The sequence below is a fragment of the Esox lucius genome, chromosome 1, assembly GCF_011004845.1.
Source record: "Esox lucius isolate fEsoLuc1 chromosome 1, fEsoLuc1.pri, whole genome shotgun sequence".
Lineage (NCBI taxonomy): Eukaryota > Metazoa > Chordata > Actinopteri > Esociformes > Esocidae > Esox > Esox lucius.
Genome location: NC_047569.1, coordinates 30889278 through 30912155, shown reverse-complemented (window position 1 = coordinate 30912155; position 22878 = coordinate 30889278). Strand labels below are relative to the sequence as shown.

General features: G+C 43.3%; 1 protein-coding gene across 7 annotated transcripts in view; it reads right to left on the bottom strand.

The window, feature by feature from the left end:
* LOC105023069 (spectrin beta chain, non-erythrocytic 4) overlaps window positions 1-18534 on the bottom strand; it is a 61797-nt gene extending 43263 nt beyond the window's left edge. For all 7 annotated transcript variants that reach the window (XM_020050063.2, XM_010891962.3, XM_020050068.2 and 4 more), the window contains exons 1-8: window positions 18189-18534; window positions 7719-7892; window positions 6935-7086; window positions 6457-6630; window positions 1964-2055; window positions 1716-1796; window positions 1498-1613; window positions 1166-1278 (exon numbers count right to left, since the gene is read on the bottom strand). In XM_020050063.2, the coding sequence (XP_019905622.2) occupies window positions 1166-1278; window positions 1498-1613; window positions 1716-1796; window positions 1964-2055; window positions 6457-6630; window positions 6935-7086; window positions 7719-7869 (879 nt within the window). In that variant the 5' untranslated portion in view covers window positions 7870-7892; window positions 18189-18534. The remainder of the gene's footprint in view (window positions 1-1165; window positions 1279-1497; window positions 1614-1715; window positions 1797-1963; window positions 2056-6456; window positions 6631-6934; window positions 7087-7718; window positions 7893-18188) is intronic.
* Between the last annotated feature and the right edge of the window lie 4344 nt (window positions 18535-22878).

The following is a 22878-nucleotide window of genomic DNA, read 5'->3' as shown; positions in this document are numbered from 1 at the left end:
TTTGGATGCAACTCCGCATTCTTTCTCCTCCAAACATGACGAGTTGAGTTTTTACCAAAATGTTCTATTTTGGTTTCATCTGACCATATGACATTCTCCCAATCCTCTTCTGGACCATCCAAACGCTCTCTAGCAAACCTCAGACGGGCCTGGACATGTCCTGGCTCAAGCAGGGGGACACGTCTGGCACTGCAGGATTTGAGTCCCTGGCGGCATAGTGTGTTACTGATGGTAGCCTTTGTTACTTTGGTCCCAGCTCTCTGCAGGTCATTCACTAGGTCCCCCCATGTGGTTCTGGGATTTTTGCTCACCGTTCTTGTGATCATTTTGACCCCACAGGGTGAGATCTTACGTGGAGCCCCGGATCGAGGGAGATTATCAGTGGTTTTGTAAGTCTTCCATTTTCTTATAATTGCTCCCACAATTTCTTCACACCAAGCTGCTTACCTATTGCAGATTCAGTCTTCCCAGCCTGGTGCAGGTCTACAATTTTGTTTCTGGTGTCTTTTGACAGCTCTTTGGTCTTGGCCATAGTGGAGTTTGGAGTGTGGCTGTTTGAGGTTGTGGACAGGTGTCTTTTATACTGATAACAAGTTCAAACAGGTGCCATTAATACAGGTAACGAGTGGAGGACAGAGGAGCCTCTTAAAGAAGAAGTCACAGGTCTGTGAGAGACAGAAATCTTGCTTGTTTGTAAGTGACCAAATACTTTTTTTACCGAGGAATTTACCAAAAAAATCATTACAAATCCTACAATGTGATTTTCTGGATTTTTCTTTCTCATTTTGTCTCTCAGAGTTGAAGTGTACCTATGATGAAAATTACAGGTCTCTCTCATTTTTAAGTGGGAGAACTTGCACAATTGGTGGCTGACTAAATACTTTTTTGCCCCACTGTAAATACATGACAAAGGGGTCCCTCTGCCTGCAAGGCATACAGAGAACATAAAATACAAATTCAATAAGACCTATACACTATGTAATCTATATGTGACTCTATTGGATCGATTAGAAGAAATGTATGCCAGCAATGTATGTGGTAAGGGATATTTAACGTAAACCGTGTAACGTAAGGGTTATTTCCTCAGATTCCAGTCACAACCGGTGGTATCATGTTGTACAGCAGTACCCAGGGTTAAAGAGTGACGGTTGGCATTCTGGTGTACCTTTCCCACTCTCTTGCCCTCCACTCTGAGGGCTTTCATCTTGGAGAAGTAATGGTAGTAAGACACCACATAGGTTATTATCGACTTCTCATCTGGGTTCTCTGTATTCACATCTGCGGAGTAACACAAGAAGGACAACAGTAAACAAGCCTTCACATCACCGATGAGAGTATGTACGGACTATACATCATAATCAGATGACCTCTGTTCTAAAATAGCCTACATACTACATTCAGATAAATTGCAGTCACAAAGCAGAACATCAGTTTAAGTTTACACGAATGGTTGAGGTTGTTGCCTCAAAGCTGTTTTGGTCCTATGTGTAGAGTTACCTTCAGGGTCCAGGAGTTTGGTGAGCCCCAGGTTCTGCTCAGCGACATTGAAGGCTTGCTGGAGGTTGTGTGTGGCATTGGACCGGATCAGCTTATGGAATTCAATCAAATCAGGCCTACAGAAATTGAAAGTGGATCACTCACTTTTGAAATAGTCACATAAATATATATATTTTTTCCAAACAGACAAAAGCCTGTCTTGTACAACCAATGCCGACCTGTGTCGGTGAATGAGAGCGTTGAAGGCAAGGCCATCTCTCCAGCAGGTAGTGAAGTTCTGAATGTTGACCTCAGAGTACCTGCAATACAGTTCAAACACAACAAGAACCATTGGTCCCAAACAGACGCCTAAGACATATATTCATCTAAATTATTAAACAAAAGTGGTAAAACAAAGGTAATATCCTGAAAGTGGAAACTGCTTAGAAACATTGACAAACTGTGGGCTTTTGGCTGACAGACTCACCCAGCGGTTTTCATCTGGCACCAGAGAAGAAGGGCGTCCTTAGCTGACCGTGTCTCCCTGTTGTCTTCACACTCGATCTTAATCACCTGGATCTGCAAACAGAAGGAGGAAGTGCACATGACAACCACAGTCATGACTGTCCTCAGGTCAGTGAGATCACAGGTCAGCAAGACTGAAAGTAGTCAAAAACACCCAGTTCTTTGGTCCGCTTTTGTGTTATCCGAGCTCTGATTAAGACCCTGTTTCGTCTCAGCAACTCCCAACACCCATGTTTCTGATCAGTACGTAAAACATTCACAACTCAAAACCCAGTTCATTTTAACAGCCACATCAAGTCTAATAACAGACCCAAATCCCAGTTCCTATTAACAATCACACTAAGCCTCACCGCATCCTTGCATGGCTCATCAACCCATCCTAGGAGAGGATGTGTCTGTCATCCTAGGAGAAAGGCCACAGGATCTTGACAAAATCACTGTTGGAGCTCATCCTATATGACAGTCATTGACTCAATCACGTCACCCTGACATGATCCATCTTAATGGCTGGGCTGGAACCCTAGAATCTGCTAGACTAATTGTATCAACCAATCGCACGGCATCCACTCATACACACTCATACTGAAAAGCTACTGGAGGCTCTGCCGTTGTACAGGACTCAGGGTGTTCACGTCCAGGGAATGGATATTAGTGATGAAATGATCATAACAGAACAATAACCGTATGTTTGTAACACGGACAAATACTAGTCATTGTCCAAAATCAATTAAATACAATAACACAAATTTTTTTATGGAATGCCTACTTAAAGAAAACGGTTTTCCTTTGTGGTGTCCTAAGTTAATCTTGTTTGTTTAAATGTATAAACTGAAAATTGATTAAAGCGTTCCAAAACAGCCAAGCATGAAAACCTTGAGATAGGTAGGCAATTATCTAATTGCAAGTATCACCACTTAAACATAGCATCAGAAAGGCCAGACTTCGACACCTTATAATACCTGACACAGTGGATGCATGAAACATATGTGATTGTGGCTCCAAGATTAGAGGTGTAGTAAGCCGCAAAAGACACAAATAAAGCAAATCTTTAGCTAAAAGAGCAGCTGAATAGAAAACAGTGTTATCTCTTAAAATAACCTAATAGTTTGGGGGCCTCATAAACAGGATTGTTTAAGAAACAAGCTCATCCGTATTGTTTTTATAGTACATTTTCTGATGGCTTGTTGATCTTCCCTATATGAGCCGTGCTAAGGCAAACTGTTATTAAAATTCTGTATATTATAAGACCAGATACTTCAATTTAAGTTTGGCACAGATTTGATCCAGTCTGGATTGGCCATTGATTTCAACATCCACAGATGTCTGGACTAAACCGAATCTAAACCTTAGTATAGAACAGCTGTATCTGGACTGGATTCCTCCATCCACGGAGACAGACACAGTGGCAGGGAGCCTGGTTAATGTCTGTTTCCATGGCACTAACCCCACTCAGAGGTAGAGAGGGATACAGCCTGAAAAAAGAGACTCATACATGGGTATAATACCCCTTGTACATGTGTGAAATAGGACAAAAATATGCACTAATTATAATGTGTACTTATCTGGGGGCAGAGCCCATTAGAACAATATCCTGCACGATTTGCAAGTATCTGTTTACGCATTTCCTGGTCATTCAGCAGGGGCTCTAATGTAAACAGAGAGGTAGATAAACAACAATATATCTCAGTCAGAGCGAGAAAAAGCCACTGCTGAGAATGTTAATGTAGTTGAAGTGGTCTGTGTTTCTTTCTGTTCATTGAGCGTTTAGCGTCACCGCGGTCAGTTTTAAAGCTGTTGAAAAAGCGCAGGTAAAGGTGAAAGTTAGAAGCAAAAATAAATATTCTACTGTAATGGCCTGTTAGCTCCCACACCCTATAGAGAGGCTCGAAAGAATATAATAGTCTCTTCATTTGGAATAATGCCAGTCCATCTCGGCTCACATTCCTAAATCAGGATGATTTGAAGAACCCTTGATCACACTGCATGGCATCCAGAAAAACAGCACAACAAGATGCCCGAGAGATAAAACTATCTTGCAGTGACATACAGGCAGACACACAGCCACCACACAGACACCACACAGACGCCACACAGACGCCACACAGACGCCACACAGCCGTCACACAGCCGCCACACAGCCGCCACACAGCCGCCACACAGCCGCCACACAGCCACCACACAGCCACCACACAGCCACCACACAGCCACCACAAATGCAAGGACATGGCAAAGAAACTAACAAGAGCAGTGAAGTTATCAAATGTAGTGAGGTGGTCATGTTTTCGGGCGGTTTTAAAATGGGCTCCAGGAGATAGTTTACCTGGGCCTTTACATCTCTCCCCTTTCCCCTCCCACTCTCCTTCCCTCTTTCTCCTTTCCTCTCTCTCTCTCTCCTTTCCTCTGGCTGCCTGCTGCAGTGGCATGGTTTTACCTGCTGACTGGGCAGAGGAGACTCAACCAGTCCAAAGGTAGGGGCGGGGTGGAAGACTGGCACAAAGGAGGAGAAAGAATGACAGAGTGAAGAGAGACAGAAAGGGAGGGGAGTTGTACTGGACTGAAAAAGAGGAGTGTGAGCACAGAGTGACAAGACGACAAACGACTGCAGCATCGATGACAGAGAGGAGGGATGTGAGGCGGAGAGGATGAACAAGAGGCCAAGAGTTGGGAGGAGAGGAAGAGGGGAGGGAGGGTGAGGGAGGAGGACAGACCTTGGCCGTGTCTCGCCATGCCAGGAGCCCCACCCCTCGCCCCTTACAGCACAAATCAGTTTCCAATAATGTGCTCCTCCTCTTTCACTGCGTGCGAAATTGAAGAGGCCTTCCCCCTGGCCAGCCCCACGGTCGGTGCAGTGGAATGGAAACCAGGCCGACAGGGTGCCAGTTAACCTGCGGTGGCTTTCAGAAAGCAGCCCGATAAGCCAGGCTACACTAGCCGCTCCGGTCCAGACTTCTCCGCCGCCACAGGCCTGGGCCCCCGACTCACACACAAAGCTACGCTCGTTTGAATAACGCAAAGGGAGCATTTATGCTGAGTCGACCACCGTCGTAACAAACAACAACAAAAAAAGCAAGCAATTATGCGCTACTCACAAGCCTGCCACCGTGCCGTCACGTCCACTAGGGCCTTAAGTGCTTGGTCCCGTCTAACGTACGTGTGTCTCCGAGGCAGATGTCAGACAGTATGTCCTTGTGTGTGAGATCCAACTACAATCCGGACCCGAGTGACATTCAAGCTTTGCTAGTAACGTCACACAGCGATGACTCAGCATGTTTCACGGCTTCTCCATGCGGAGTCTTTTGGCCAGTCTATAATTCACCCCCAATTCTTGCCATTGTGTTGTAATGGAAGACTGTGGTGGAAGCAGCATGACTGCTGTGTTGTAATCATGACACTGATCGCCACTGTGTGTTGACAGCAGAGACTCATGAGGTGGACATCTTCATCAAACAGGGTTGGGTTTGTCTCAGTCTCAGGGTGGGTTCCCCTTACATTACATTTAGGTATTTTTGCAAACTCCAATAGCCAGAGCAACGTACAGTAGTGAGAGCATATATTTTTGAACTTGGCACCCATGGTAATTGAAACAACAACCTTGAACAAGTGCCATGCTCAACCACTAGAGCAATAGGTCTTACACTCTCTAAAAAGGGATCTCGTTCTTCAGCCCAACCCTTCTTTTTCACGCATAAATATTTTGGGTTCCAGGTTCTCTTCATTTAAATGGAATTATGAAGTTTTATCACTGCCACAGATTGCCTGTGATGTCAAGAAGACACGTATCAGTCAGAAACACAGGTGCTATAATAGTTAATCACTAACTGAGTTAAAGCGTAAACTACACAGTGACACAGCAAAAACAATTTGCAACTTTCAGAAACACCCATTCCCTTGGAGAGAACCAGACATCCCTGCTGGAACTTGAAGCCCAAAATATCTGCCCAGACATTAAGCTAATAGCAGGTCCAGAGGAAAATGACAACAGCAGATGGGAACTGCCTCACAGGAGCGGGCTGAATCCTCACCAGAACAACATCACACACGGTAAAAACACAACCGAGGCCACACAAAACAACAGGGCATCAACATGGGCCAACTAGGACATGTCAGTTAGTACAGGTCAGTTAGTACGGGTCAGCTAGTACAGGTCAGTTAGTACAGGTCAGCTAGGACAGTTCAGTTAGTAGGGGTCAGCTAATACAGGTCAGTTAGTACAGGTCAGTTAGTACAGGTCAGTTAGTACGGGTCAGTAACTAGGGGACAGCTAGGACAGGTCAGTTAGTACAGGTCAGTTAGTACAGTTCAGTTAGTACAGGTCAGTTAGTAGGGGCCAGCTAGGACAGGTCAGTTAGTACAGGACAGCTAGGACAGGTCAGTTAGTACAGGTCAGCTAGGACAGGTCAGTTAGTACAGGTCAGCTAGGACAGGTCAGTTAGTACGGGTCAGCTAAATCTCTACCTGGAAGCGAAGGATGATGGTCCAGATGAGGCCGAGGGTGAGACGGTGGTTGCCATCGACGATGTCATGGGATCCAACGTTCTCCAGGTGGACCCTCTGCTCCTTGAGGAACTGCAGGGCCTTGTCCACGTTCTCCAGGCAGTGGATCCGCATCCGTCCCCGCGTAGGCCTCGGCTGGGAGAGGGACATAGGTGGAAGAGATGAGGGGGATGAGGGGATGATTACGGAACGAAAGGGGATAAGGGGATGAAGACAGAATGAAGGGGGATTAAGGGATGATTACATACGTATGTGAGGTGAGGGAAGGATGACAAAGAAAAGGGGAAGAGGGGAGGATGACAGAGGGACGGGGGGTGAGTGGAGGGTGACACAGGGAAGGGGGATGAAGGAGAGTGAGAGAATGAGAGACAGCATAGCATTGGAATGATGCATTGTCTGCTAGGAATGGAGGTGTGGACCAGATTATGTGTAGACCAACCAGCATTTCTCCAGACAGGACTTCCAACAGCCTGGTGAGCATGTAGCCGTCCCGCAGGTCATTGTAGAGGTCAGCGATCCGACAGGACACTCTGGCCAGGTGGGAGTTCACCCACTTTGTGAAGGTCTTCTTCTGGACAGCATCCCTCTCTTCTGCAGAACAGATGGGAAATTCACATTACCCAGGACATCTCAGGGTACACATCACATCTGAGACATGTCCCAACACCCAACAGTCTTGGATGGGACTACTCTGACTTGCTACTTGTACAGTATGATCCTAAATAACTGTACATACAGGGAGGTCTATTGTATGTAGATAGATGTTTTCTGTGTCACAGTAATTGATAGACCAGTGACAATAAGTAATGGATCTGTGACAGTAAATTATGGAGTTGTGACTTTAGGTGATGGAGCTGTGACTGTAGGCAGGGCCGTAGCCAATGCGGGGAAAGGTGGATATGATTCACGGGGCCCATTGCGTGGTAGGGCCCCCTGATTGAATTCATGTCAATGTCATCTTTAAGTCGGGGGGCCTAGCCATTCGTCTTTTCAAGGGGCCCCAGGATTCCTGATGACAGCCCTGACTGTAGGTGATGGACGTGACTGTAAGCAATGGAACTGTGACTATGAATCTGTGACTATGGGATGGAGCTGTAACTAAGGGATAGAGCTATGACTAAGGGATGGAGCTGTGACTAAGGGATGGAGCTGTGCTAGAGACAGGTGGAAGTGTTCTGATTAATTTTGTGGTCCATAATAATTCAGTCCCTCTATCCACCTACCCGCCAAGGCCTTGATACGGGAGCACTCAAACAGCTTGGAGCTGGTGACCTCGGTTTCCCAGTGTCCCGAGCTACTGGTCGGACGGGTGTTGTTGTTGTTAAGTTGGCGCTGAGCCTCCGCGTTGTCCAAGTCTGTGGAGGCATTGGCCATCGCGCCTGTTTCCCAGAACCACCCTGCAGGAGACACAGCAGGAGGGTTAGAAGACGATCACACTTCATCTACCTTCTATCACCGAAGAAATATACAAGCTACACATAAATAGTCAACGGCCAATAGACCATGATTGAGTGCTGTGTCCAGTCTACAGCAGATATAAAAATTCTACACACCCTTGTTAAAATGCCAGGTTCTTGTGATGTAAAAGAATGAGACAAAGATAAATCATGTCAGAACTTTGTCCACCTTTAATGTGACCTGTAACATAAACAATTCAATTGAAAAACTAACAAAAAATTCACAATAACCTGGTTGCATAAGTGTGCACCTTTTGATTTTATTACAGCACACAGTCTTTTTAGGTAGGAGTCTATTAGCATGGCACATCTTGACGTGGCAATATTTGCCCACTCTTCTTTGCAAAAGTGCTCCAAATCTGTCAGATTGCGAGGACATCTCCTGTGCACAGCCCTCTTCAGATCAGCCCACAGTGTCAATTGGATTCAGGTTTGGGCTCTGGCTGGGCCATTCCAAAATGTTAATCTTCTGGTGAAGCCATGCTTCAGTGGATTTGGATGTGTGCTTTGGGTGGTTGTCTCCTCTTCATTTTTCTAACGGACGCCTGAAGGTTTTGTGCCAAAATTGCCTGGTATTTGGAACTGTTCATAATTCCCTCCACCCTGACTAAGGCCCCGGTTCCAGCTGAAGAAAAAAAGCCCCAAAGCATGATTGTGCCACCACCATGCTTCACTGTGGGTATGGTGTTCTTTGGGTGATGTGCAGTGTTGTTTTTGCGCCAAACATACCTTTTGGAATTATGGCCAAAAAGTTCAGACCATAACACATATTCCCACGTGCTTTTGGGGGACTTGATATTTGTTTTTGGAACATTCAGCCAGGCTTGGAAGTTTTTCTGTGTAAGAAAAGGCTTCCATCTTGCCACCCAACCCCATAGCCCATTCATATGAAGAATACAGGAGATTGTTGTCATATGTAGTACACAGCCAGTACTCGCCAGAAATTACTGCAGTTCCTTTAATGTTGCTGTAGGCCTCTTGGAAGCCTCCCTGACCAGTCTTCTTCTCGTCTTTTCATACATTTTTGAGGGATGTCCAGTTCTTGGTAATGTCTCTGTTGTGCCATTTTTTCTCCACTTGATGATGACTGTCTTCACTGTGTTCCATGGTATATCTAATGCTTGGGAAATTATTTTGTACCCTTATCCTGACTGATATCTTTCAACAATGAGATCCCTCTGATGCTTTGGATGCTCTCTGCGAACAATGGCTTTTGCTCTGAGATGCAACTAAGTAAATGTCAGGAAAATCCTACTAGAACAGCTGAACTTTATTTGTGATTAATCAGAGTCACTTTAAATGATGGCAGGTGTGTAATGTGTCCTATTTAAAATGAGTTTGAATGTGATTGGTTAATTCTGAACACAGTTATGCAACCAGGTTATTGTAAGGTTTTTATTTGAATTTTTCCCCCTCGAAGATTTCAGTTTGTTTTTCAATTGAATTGTTCACATTATAGGTCACATTACAAGTGGAAAAAGTTCTGATATGATTTATCTTTGTCTCATTATTTTACATCACAAAAACCTGGCATTTTAACAGGGGTGTGTAGACTTTTTATATCCACTGTATATGGGGTTGTACTGTAGCTAAGAACAGCTCTTTGCCATGGTAGATTGGCTATATGCTACCACATACCCCACGCCTCATTGCTAAAATACTGACGCAGATGCAATGTACTATTGCTTAAATCCGAAGCACACGTGGTCACTTGCGCATGGAATCGTAACACATTTGCTAACGCTGATACCAATCTCTCACTCACGACGCATCGTCGAATTTCAAAAATATTTCAGATCACTAAAAATAATCTCGTTCATGGCTCACACATTTTCATAAAACCGGTAACAGTTAAGAGTCTGGCACCCTTTTTTTCCCCCCCTGATCAAGACTTATAAAAATAACTTCACTGAAACAACTGGGTCAGATTGTGTCTTATTCTCATTCAGTGGGACAACTGAGTCTACAGTCTTATCCATTTGGACTGCTGATATTTTGGTCCCAATGCACAGCTCCCAGCCTTACAGCCATGGGACTGCGCTGGTTCTACCTCGTCCCTCTAGTTTGTCTTGTTCATCACTTAGGTATGAATATGAATTTCATATGTAAGTGTGCAGGGTATCTGCAAGGGGAAAATGTTACTTTATTTTGCGGTGAAAGAAATCACAACTGTCTAATTCTGTGGCATTGCCAGCTATTGTCCTTGAGGCACCTCACAAAGCAGAGATTCAAAAAGCCCCCTCCCCCAATCCTCAACCTCTGATTCCCCTCTTCTGTCCCCTTTCCCTCCCCCACATTACCCTTTCAGCACCAACACCAAAACCTTACGGTGAAATGACTGGTCCTCGTCACAGTCCACATTAAACTAAACCTACCGTTACCACCAGATCAAAACCTTACACAGAGTGTCAATAAAACACTAACAGCAGAAGTGAAAGGTTTCAAGGAAGAAAAGAGAAATATGTATAATTGACAAATAGTTACAGATAATAGTGTTGTACATAACCATTACAACCATTCAGAACCATCAAATAAATATATCTACAAATTGATGTTGAGTTGTTTTTTGTTTTAAAAAGAATGAACATCATAGCAGCTAAGTGAACCATCCAAGCAAATGTCAGAACAGCCTGACAGACATGTACATATCACGAGAGACACGGAGAGGAAGGGGAAAGTAGAAATGTATCTCACCAATTATTAAACTTTTCAGTTCTGGAGGTCTCCAACAAACATAAAAAGATGTGCTATTATGATCACTGGAAATGTACTGTGGGAATTCACAAAGATACTGAGATCACGATTCCACGTCTTTCTACACCATCTACCTTGTCTCAGACTGGGTCAAAAGGACGAGGCAATGCTCAGTGAAATTTAGTGAGGCCTAAATGTAATTCTCGGTCAAATTCATATTTACAGAGTGCGAACAATACCCAATAGCCCCTTCCTGTCCAGATGTGGAGATAGCTTGTTTGTGTGTGATGCAAAGGGGCGTGTAGTGAAGCATGAATCTAATGTTTCACAGCTCAACGCGTTCTAGTTAGTTCTGTCTCTGTTCTAGCTGATGGTCTCTGGATGTCTAGAGAAAGTACCTAGGGGGATGAACAGCCGCCTCCATGACCGCTAGTTTCACCCTCACAGACATCATAGACCACAAGCCCTCCGAACTACCCAAATGTGAGATGTCGTGGGTGATCACATACAGTACAGTTAGGTCTGGAAATAATTGGACACTGACACAAGTTTTCTTATTTTGGCTGTTTACCAAAATATATTCAAGTAACAGTTAAATAATTAACATGGGTTAAAAAAATCCATAAGAGAGATAGCAAGAATATTACGAGTGGCCAAATCAACAGTTTGGTACATAATGAGAAAAAATGAACGGATTAGTGAGCTCTGCAAAGGCCTGGATGTCCACGGAAGGCAACAGTGGTGGATGATCGTAGGATCCTTTCCATAGAAATGAAAAACTTCTCTACAACATCCAGCCAAGTGAAGAACACTCTGCAGGAGGTAGGCATATTATTATCCAAGTCTACCATAAAGAGAAGTCTTCACGAGAGCAAATACAGATGGTTTACCACAAGGTGCAAACCATTCATAAGCCTCAAGAAAGGCTTAAACAGCCTGCCCAGTTCTGGAACAGGATTCTTTGGACAGATGAAACTAAGATCAACCTGTACCAGAATGATGGGAAGAAAAAAAGTATGGAGAAGGCTTGAAGTGGCTCATGATCCGAAGCATGCCACATCATCTGTAAAACATGGTGGAGGCAGTGTGTAGGCATGGGCATGCATGGCTTCCAAAGGCACTGGGTCACTAGTGTTTATTGATGATGTGACTGAAGACAGAAGCAGCAGGATGAATTCTGAAGTGTATAGATATTGTATTGTCGGCTCAGACTCAGCCACATTCAGTAAAGTTGATTGGATGGCTCTCCACTTTACAGATGCACAATGACCCAAAACATACTGCGAATGGAACCCAGGGGTTTTTTAAGGCAAAGAAGTGGAATATTCTGCAATGGCCAAGTCAATCACCTGATCTCAACCCGATCAAGCATGCATTTCACTTGCTGAAGACAAAACATAAGGCAGAAAGACTCACGAATACACAACAACTGAAGACAGCTTCAGTAAAGGCCTGGCAAAGCATCACAAAGGAGGAAACCTAGCGTTTGGTAATGTCCATGCGTTCCAGACTTCAAGCAATCATTGCCTGAAAAGGATTCTAATACAAAGTATTAAAAAATGAACATTTTATGATTGTGTTAATTTGTCCAATTACATTTGAGCCCCTGAAATAAGGGGATTGTTTTTGAAAATGGTTGCAATTCCTAAACGTTTCATACAATATTTTTGTTCAACCCCTTCAATAAAAGCTGAAAGTCTGCACTTCAATTGCATCTTGGTTGTTTCATTTCAAATACCTTGTGGTGGTGTAGAGAGACAAAATTATGAAAATTGTGTCAGTGTCCAAATATTTCCGGACCTAACGAGATCCTGAATCAGCTTCCTACAGCATAACCCCCCAAGCAAAACAACGTGCTACAACACACCGTTTTCTAGATGCCCACAGTGTAGTTCCATTGCCAGGTAAAATGCCTCTGATGGAAGGTCACCACGAACAGAGCCTCAACATCAAGTCTCTTTCCAACCGTCACGCCATCAAACGTATTGTCCTGTGCTCTGAGTGGCTCCAACAGCTGTGTCCTAATCCCACCTGGTGTCCATCCCTCTAATAAGACAGCCTTTTAGCTTAAGGATCCTGCTGACTGACACATTATGTGATTCTTTCTGGAAAACAAACACAGCTGTCGGTGCCTCAGTGAGCCAGAGGCCCCTGTCACGTTACGCAGATGAGCCGCACGAAACCACACTGTTGCTCTCCAGCTACCATCCAGGCCACACGTGCATCTGCTGAGAGGGGGACCCCTAACAGAATCCTTGTTAATACTGACTGACCTCATCCATCCACTGTTTCCGCAGTCAACAACTGCAGCAACCATGGAGACAGAGTGCAGGTCTCAGCGGACTCCTTTGATAATCAGACAGAAGCGATGCACCGTTTGGGATAACAGATCGACTGGCTAATAGTGAATGGCACACGGTTCCATGCGTGCTTTTGCCTCCACCTATTGACACATGACCAGGCTGCCTTCCCTTTGACCCCCACCCCAGGCGCTGAGAAAAGGTCTGAAAAATAACAACTTTGATGACACATCCGCGGTGAAGCTGGTGATTGTTTTCGGACCCTAGAACGGTAGACACTACTAGCCCCTTGAGGCGCTCAACCGTGTTAACACCATAACCATTTCATTTCAGAATATAAAGGCTCCTTGCTGTGTCGTACACCGCAAGCGTACTACAACCCGCGACGTAGCCACAGTTCACACAGACATTCAGGACAACCTCTGAGGGTAGATCTGGCCCCTGGATTTCTGTGTGACGTCGGGTCCCGCCGCTACACTTAAACTCAATTATATGACACAAACTAGCAGAATAGGCACAACTGAGACTGGCCATCTGTTTCAGTATGGCCTCTGGTGCCTTGTTTAGCATTCTCCTCCAAAGCACTCAACATTATCACCCGGCTAAAACCATAAATCTCCAGTGTGCCGACATGACATGAGGCATAGGCAGGGTTCCCCCACTTCCCATGGCCACACTTGCTGTGGAAAGAGGGGCCTAGCACCTCCTCACCAGGAGAACATTCTAGGTTCTCCAGTGATAGCAGTCAGCCTGCAACCTTCTCAGCAGTGATCCTGTAAGGAGCTGTGGAAATCACTCACAACAGTCCTTCTACACAAAACCATATTTAACACCCATCTATGAAAATTTAGTTTTATCATATGGATCTAAGTGGGATTTTATTCAACTTCTCGCCTGCTTGAGGTGATTCTATCCTGAGCCGCCCCTTTCCACCAATGAGCAGATTATTTTATTTGGAGAGAATTAAAGTAGTGAGTGAGTACAAAAATGTTCATGCTTTTTTAACTGTCCCCCCATGGGACTCAAACACACAAACGCCAAGTGCCATGCTATTACCAGTTGGGCTTTACAGTACCAAGTCTTTACAGTACCAAGTCTTTACAGTACCAAGTCTTTGAGTCATGAAAAACATTTACATGTATATTTAGGTAAAAAGAGATATATTTTGAAATATTTTTTATTACTGTGCAATTAAAAAAAAAAAATTGCACAGTAATAAAGATTATTTTAAAAGATATCTCTTTTTACCTAAATATACATGTAGGTACATTTGTTTCACAATATCAATTTTAAAAGATATCTCTTTTTACCTAAATATACATGTAGGTACATTTGTTTCACAATATCAATTTTAAAAGATATCTCTTTTTGCCTAAATATACATTTAGGTACATTGGTTTCACAATATCAATTGTTCACTTCCTGAAAACCCACCCCCTCTACATGATCAACGGAACATGTCTTGACAACCATCAAAGTTTGGTTTTGTTGTCAATGATTTCTGTTCCAGGAATAGAGTGACACTCTGGCCCCAAGCTCGCAGCTCTCTGTTCAGGACTTACAGGTCTAAAGAAATGAAGCCAGCATGGAGAGGAGAAGACTGAAGAGGGGGAAGTTCCCCTGGGGACAGACAAATGACACACCACATTACAGTAAAGACATTCAACTCTGCTCCCTCGGGCTGAGGACTGGTCCCTATTTCTTGCAGGTCCTCCTCCTATTCAGCAGCTATTTATCAATATTTTACACAGGTTGGTAATGAAAAGCACAGTCAACTGCTCATGGTACCAAATGATAAAAATAAAAGTTTGGTTTGAATTGATAACACTTGATGCAAAGGAAAAAATAACAAATGTCAACAGACAAAGAAAACCAAATACAGTATACATATAGGAGACGGGTTAGACAGGCAACAAAGTGCCTTAGGCCAGAACAATCTGCTCAGCTCTGATGAGGCGAGCCTTAAGTAGCCTTTCTACGTTCTTTGGCTTTGAATAGAACGCCTTTTGTCATAAGCAGTGGCATTTCCAGAGAGTGTTAGATAGAACAATGGCGTTTTACCAGCAGTTATACCCATTTATGTCGACATCTGAACATATATGTCCAATATGAATATAGCAAAAAGAGATTTTCCAATTTTCCTTACCACTGCCGCCTATCAACAACAAAGCAATGGAACAATGTTAGCAGCAGTGCCCTCCAGAATTATTGGCACCCTACCTAAATATGAAAAGGCTGTGATTTTTTTTTTTTATTGTTGTTTATGAGCTTGATTTCAATCTCAATGTATCACATGAATATATACATCAAATGAATGAAAAATGAGATTCAAAGAAAAATAAATAATTATTAGGACATAACTATTTTATTCAAAAACATGCATAAAGACTGCACAAAGGCAATAAAATGTTATGAGAAAAAAAGGTTGTTCACACAACAGCCAAAGCTACACAAATCTAAAACACAAACATAAGGTCCGAGAGTTTGCTAAATGTTTTTGAGAACCAGGTTCTATGGACTGATGAGACTAAAATGTAGCTTTTTGCCAAAAAACACCAGAGATGGGTTTGGCCTAAAAAGAACAATGTTCACGCAGTAAATAACCTGGATCTGTGATGTTCTGAGGCTGTTTCAATTCCAAAGGCCCTGGGAATCACATGGCATGACAAGGACACATGGCAACATGGACTCCATCGTGTACCCGGAGAATTTAAGCCAAAACCTGTCTGCATCTGCCAGGCTAAAACCAGTACAACGACCCAAAGCATACATGTACCTGCAAACACAAATTAAATGGTTCACCGACCACAGCATAAAGCTTTTTTCAATGCCCGTCAGTCACCTGACTTAAATCCCATTGGAGATCTGTGGGGTGACCTGAGGACAAGAGTCCACAAGCGTGTTTCTGTATGGATCATTTGTCTTAAATCCCATCCTATGTGTTCTCCCACCTCAATAAATATTATAGGAGATGACTCAGCGCTGTTATCTTGGCAAAGGGAGGGTTCAGAACGTAATAGATGCAGGGGTGCAAATAATTACAGCACATGTGTGTTGAAATGATATATTTCTTGATGTCAAATATCTTTCTTATATGAAATGTTGAGTGTATGATCAAGCTGATAAACAACCATGATATTTATTTAATTTATTTAACATCCTTTTTTGTTCTTATTTACATAGAGTGCCAATCCTTCCAGAGGGAACTCTATCAGTAATCAATGTATGGCTGTCCCAAGAACATTGCCCATCAACATATTCACTGTATGAGGGGTGTATTATTACAACAGTCTTAATCATTGCTTTATACAATATCTTGCCTCATCTCATTCAGTAAATACGCAGGTGTACATTGCCGGAACTTTCACACTTTCAAACTACACTGTTTCAGACATAAAACACACACATTCCGGTCTTCCCAACTACTTCTGTAATCAGTCACTTTATTTTCTCTGTGAATATTACAGCTGTTCGGAATGTAACATAGGTCCAAAAGGGTATTTGAAGTACTTATGTAGTCAGTCACCTCAAGGGCTCTCTGGGATGGAATCAGACATAACATATGCTTTAACACAGAGGCCCAGAACACATGAACAATTTAAATGTGGTTGTGTATAAGATGTTTTTTGTTGTCAGGATAGTCACTGTCAGCCCCTCAGTTAGCCAATGTTTACAAAATATGTAGATCCATGTTGTGTATTAAGCACACTTCTGGCAAAATTGGTTTTCGTCCTTGTTTTCACTCCGTCTTTTAAACTTTTAATTGTTAAAAATGATGCAATTAAAATAAACAGATATGCAATTTCCTTACACATAACAACTTAACACTTTTTTGAAAAGTGGCCAACATTGTCATTGAGTTCATCATGTCCTTCAACACTTGCTTCTGAACCACATCATTCTTGAGGAGAATGTGAAGCCATCTGTCAAGAACCTAAATTCATCAAGTAATTTGCATTCAAAATTAAGTGTTTCTGCTGCCTCTTATCCCTTGGCCCACAAACGCTGCTGATGAACCAGCATTTGACATTTTTACGTCGTATGACAAATGCTGTAACATGGAGAGCGCAGGACGTTGTAGCCTGACGTCACAGTACGCAACTCCCGCGTAGTACCTAACCGCTCCAGTCATTTAACAATTTAAACATATGAGTGACCAACACCGACGAGCCTCACATGCGTAGAATTGGCTACGCCCAGTTCTATGCTGGACACAAGTGTCCTGCAAACAAATTATTTTGCTAACAAGAAATGGTATACACTCATATATTTCAACATAATTTTGGCTTGATCAACAATGAATCATGATTTGTCATTTCAAAGCTGCTGCTTGGTTAGATCATATAATAAATAGCATTGCCAAGGTGATGGTGAGGTGAGCTGAAGCTACAACAGTCTCGACGCAGTTGTTTGTTGGGTTCTGTAGATGAACATGAGTCGCGTATATTTTGTTACGTGGAAAAGTGGAAAGGTGTACGTTTTGGCTGCTTAACTCCAGATTGTGCGATTCGCTTTTAACCTTAAGATGACACTACCCTGCCGTCTCCGGTCTGTATCGCATACATCATAGGAGGCTATGATCACTGCACCAACCCATATCAAGTACAGGTGCTTTTATTTGGATTATCACATTGAATTAACTAACAGGCTACATTAAAATGCTGTAATTGTCATTCATGGTGTGGTCTGCGATTTAATGCAGAATGCATCAAATGTGGACTACTTTCACGGTAGCTGCGGGCAAATAAAACGCCTAGCCTCCACGTAGGGCTTATATGCAAGCATGATATTCAGTAGGCTATCTACTTAAGCTACTTCTGTCTATGACACGGCTTCATTACGAGACGCAATGAATCGCCGAAGTGTGTCAAGTAAATGCAATAAACGTGTGTACGTTTAATGTTCACCAAGATGCGCGGACCAATACTAAAGCATATAATATTGTCCAATAGGCCTATCCTAACTTGTCCATCTTTTCTACCAAAGCCAATGTACAAATAGCAGCGTAACTAACCTGATAGCAGCCTAACTTCGGCCAACACCTGTAATCCAAACAAATACATAGATTGTGCCTAATATCAGAAAAAGAAAGGGCAGTAACATAACATGAGGCCATACAATCACTGCAGTAGCCTTATAGCCAGTGCAGGCCGGTGTTACAGCATCTCACACCAAAACAGGCGTCTCGAATTTTTCATGCTCAATAATATTTGACATGCGGCACAGAATACAGTGACCTTACCTTCAACCCCAATTCCAGATATGTTTTTCCTCCCAATTAAATAGACCTAGCAAAATCAGTCGATGAGGTGCCTGTATCAATGAACCAGCGAGCGAATTAGGAATAGGCTAGAGCCTCGCGCCACCGTGCTTCTTCGCTGGCATAGTTGAGTTAAATAGCCTGTGAATCCACAATCGGACTCACTGTCAAATGGAATCTGAATAAATATATCCGACTAATGAAGGCATAACATGCGTACTCCCTGCCTCGGTTACTGGGATCACACAACTGCCATAGAAGTGTTTTGAAGGCAGGCAGAGATGCTAGATCAAGCCGGTGGGGTCGAATATCCCGTCCACCTGATACGCGCTCGCGGTTCCTCTCCCACCACTCGTGATACAGGCAGAATTCAGCATCAGTGCGGCGTAGGAACCCAGAGAGAGAAAGAGAGAGGGGGTGGGGGGGGGGGCGGTTGAGGGGGGTCTGCACGTGTGTTTATTCTGGTTAACCTATAATGGAAAAAAATAATACCATAAAAAGCCATTACCGGATCTGACAAAGTCAATAAAATAATAAGTAGGAAATAATTCAAGCTCAAAAATACGGAATTTAAGTAATTAACTGTTATAAATGTTTCCCTTATTTTACTGATTGCTATTTTTCTGACATGAGGTTGTACTTGTGTCGTTATACACTCACCTAAAGGATTATTAGGAACACCATATTAATACTGTGTTTGACCCCCTTTCGCCTTAAGAACTGCCTTAATTCTATGTGGCATTGATTCAACAAGGTGCTGAAAGCATTCTTTAGAAAAGTTGGCCCATTTTGATAGGATAGCATCTTGCAGTTGATGGAGATTTGTGGGATGCACATCCAGGGCACGAAGCTCCCGTTCCACCACATCCCAAAGATGCTCTATTGGGTTGAGATCTGGTGACTGTGGGGGCCATTTCAGTACAGTGAACTCATTGTCATGCTCAAGAAACCAATTTGAAATTATTCGAGCTTTGTGACATGGTGCATTATCCTGCTCGAAGTAGCCATCAGAGGATGGGTACATGGTGGTTATAAAGGGATGGACATGGTCAGAAACAATGCTCAGGCAGGCCGTGGCATTTAAACGATGCCCGATTGGCACTAAGGGGCCTAAAATGTGCCAAGAAAACATCCCCCACACCATTACACCACCACCACCAGCATGCACAGTGGTAACAAGGCATGATGGATCCATGTTCTCATTCTGTTTACGCCAAATTCTGACTCTACCATCTGAATGTCTCAACAGAAATCGAGACTCATCAGACCAGGCAACATTCTTCCAGTCTTCAACTGTCCAATTTTGGTGAGCTCGTGCAAATTGTAGCCTCTTTTTCCTATTTGTAGTGGAGATGAGTGGTACCCGGTGGGGTCTTCTGCTGTTGTAGCCCATTCTCCTCAAGGTCAGCCATAAATACCTACACGTAACCTTAGATCGCAAGAAGCAGGCCTTTTAATTGTACCTAGAATTTCTAAACAAACAATTGGCGGCAGGGCCTTTTCTCATAGAGCTCCACTCCTGTGGAATGATCTGCCAATTAAGGTTAGAAATGCAAACTCAGTGCAAACTTTCAAGTGTCTACTAAAAACTCATCTCTACAGCACGGTTTATAATTAGGTGTAGCCTGGCCCGGGGGCGTGAAGGTGACCAGTAGGCTTGATACTGTCCACCCTTGCTGTCTTGCCAGGTGGGCTCTCGTCGCCACTGGGATGCCCTCCCTCCAATGCCCTTCGGGGGAAGAGTCACTGGCTTGTTGTTGATTCTCTATTGCGCACTTGTGCAGTTGGGCTGTACGCTACTAGCAATACTCGGCCCTCATTCAGGGGGGTTGCGGTTGGTGGGTGTCCCTTTGGTTGATGCCTGGCAATGTGGTTGGATTGATTTCCTGCCTGTTGGGCCCTGTCCGGGGCCTCCCCCGGGTAGGGCCACAGTGTCACCGGACCCCCCCGTCTCAGTTTCCAAGGTGTTACGCTGCTATATTATTGTGCTGGGGGACATGAGGGATGTACTACTAACTTTTCTCAGTTTCCTCCAATTTTAAATTTTAGAAGGAGATGAGGTCCTGGTCCACACCTGCGGATTACCTGGTTTGGGGGGACCGTTGCTGTTCCTGTCCTTGTCCACCTGGTCATACTTCTGACCTAGTCTAAAATCAAATATACTCTGGATTTAGCCAAGAGAAATTTATTTATTATTCCAATTGGACTCTTAATATCTCACCCGGCACAGCCAGAAGAGGACTGGTCACCCCTCTGAGCCTGGGTCCTCTCTAGGTTTCTTCCTAAAATTCGACCTTCTTAGGGAGTTTTTCCTAGCCACTGAAATTCAACACTACTGTTGTTTGCTCCTTGGGGTTTAAGGCCGGGTGTCTCTGTAAAGCACTTTGTGACAACTGCTGTTGTAAAAAGCGCTTTATAAATAAATTTTGATTGATTGATTGATTGGTTGCATACCTCGGTTGTTGCTCTTCTATCAGCTTGAATCAGTCGGCCCATTCTCCTCTGACCTCTAGCATCAACAAGGCATTTTCGGCCACAGGACTGCCGCATACTTGATGGTTTTCCCTTTTCACACCATTCTTTGTTAACCCTAGAAATGGTTGTGCGTGAAAATCGCAGTAACTGAGCAGATTGTGAAATACTCAGACCGGCCCGTCTGGCACCAACAACCATGCCACACTCAAAATTGCTTAAATCACCTTTCTTTCCCATTCTGACATTCAGTTTGGAGTTCAGGAGATTGTCTTGACCACGACCACACCCCTAAATGCATTGAAGCAACTGCCATGTGATTGGTTGATTAGATTATTGAATTAATGAGAAATTGAACAGGTGTTCCTAATAATCCTTTAGGTGAGTGTAAATTAAATGTAGTTTGTAACTACAGCATGATGTAGTTTGTAACTACAGCATGAAACTTTGTAACGTTTCATGGTACTATTTTCAATTAAATATAGGGATAAATGATTTGCACATCATTGCATTCTGTTTTTATTTGCATTTTATGCAGCGTCCCAACTTTTTTGGAAATGAGGTCTAAAATCCCTAAGAGCAGAAAAAAAGCAGTGGTTATAGGAAAACGTCTAGGAGGACAGCAACCAAGGATGAAACCTACACAGGAGCCAGGCTTTTGACAGAAAGGAGTAATGGTGGGAGGATAGTATTGCAACTGTCCCAGGTGAGTATTAGGAAATAACAAGCCAACTGACAGAAAGACCATTGAGAAAGCTTCAAAAGGGAATATCTCATCACTAAGAACAATTTTGTGGAAAATAAATATTTGAAGTCTTCTTGGCACTAATGGTAGTAGTAAAACATTGTACTTACTACATTTTACTTACTTGAAATAATATCTCATTATATTCTGTCAAATTATAATTGATTACAGTTTATTATCATTGTTGGATTTCATTAACATTTGAGTATTTCAGTTAGGCCAAGACATCTTATCTGAAACTTGGTAACAACAAGAAACTAACAGCTCTGGTTGCTCTAGGTGGTTATAATGTTTTCAGGGCTAATAGGGTGGGTTAAGGCGGAGGTATTGTCATTTTCACAAAACATCTCTCAGTCTCCATTCCTAAACCAAGTGAATTGCTAGCATAAAGCCTTGAATTAGGAAACAACCATACTGTTACCATGATAAATATACCGTATATTGTCCACCCTCTCCTAAGAAAGGTATTTTAAACTAGCTAACCAAAACATTAAGCTTATTTTTATTGTCTGAAATGTTTACACATGGTGTTTTTACCTTGGACGGGGCAATGCATTATTATGATAATAGTTGCCATTGTCCTATTGCATGTATAAGAGAAGTCAAATATCAGTGTCAAACCATCCATTAATAAATTTTACACATTTGATGAGCATGCTTTCTTAAAAGACTTTAACCTAAGTGCCCTTGATGGTATTTCTGCTATTCCAGAAGCCTAATTAGCACTGGAGTATTGTACTACTGTTTTCGCTTCAGTAGTTGATAGGCATGCATTACATAAGACAATAAGAATCAAAATCAGATCCAGACCCTGGTTGACTTCCGACACATCTGACTGATTTCATACCAGAAATTTGGCATGGGCTAAGACTAGAAAAACAACATCTAACAGCATGGGTTTTGACCTTTGAGCAATTAAGAAACGTGTTTAAAGCTTCTCAGAGGAGCAAAGTCTGGCTATAATATAAACTTACTTACTGAGTAATCCACCACAGATTCAGATCTCTTGACCTGTTACTGATAAGCAGGCTACTGTTGAGCAGGCTACATCCTTTCCTCCTGTGGAGGGTGCTTCGGGAATATGGGGTCCTGGGTCCTTTGCTAAGGGCTGTCAGGTCCCTGTACGACCGAAGCAGGAGCTTGGTCCGCATTGCCGGCAGTAAGTCAGACTTGTTCCCTGTGCATGTTGGACTCCGGCAGGGCTGCCCTTTGTCACCGGTTCTGTTCGTAATTTTTATGGACAGAATTTCTAGGCGCAGCCAGGGGCCGGAGGGTGTCAGGTTTGGGGACCACACGATTTCGTCTCTGCTCTTTGCGGATGATGTTGTCGTGTTGGCCCCTTCAAGCCAGGACCTTCAGCATGCACTTGGACGGTTTGCAGCCGAGTGTGAAGCGGTGGGGATGAAAATCAGTACCTCCAAATCCGAGGCCATGGTCATCAGTCGGAAAAGGGTG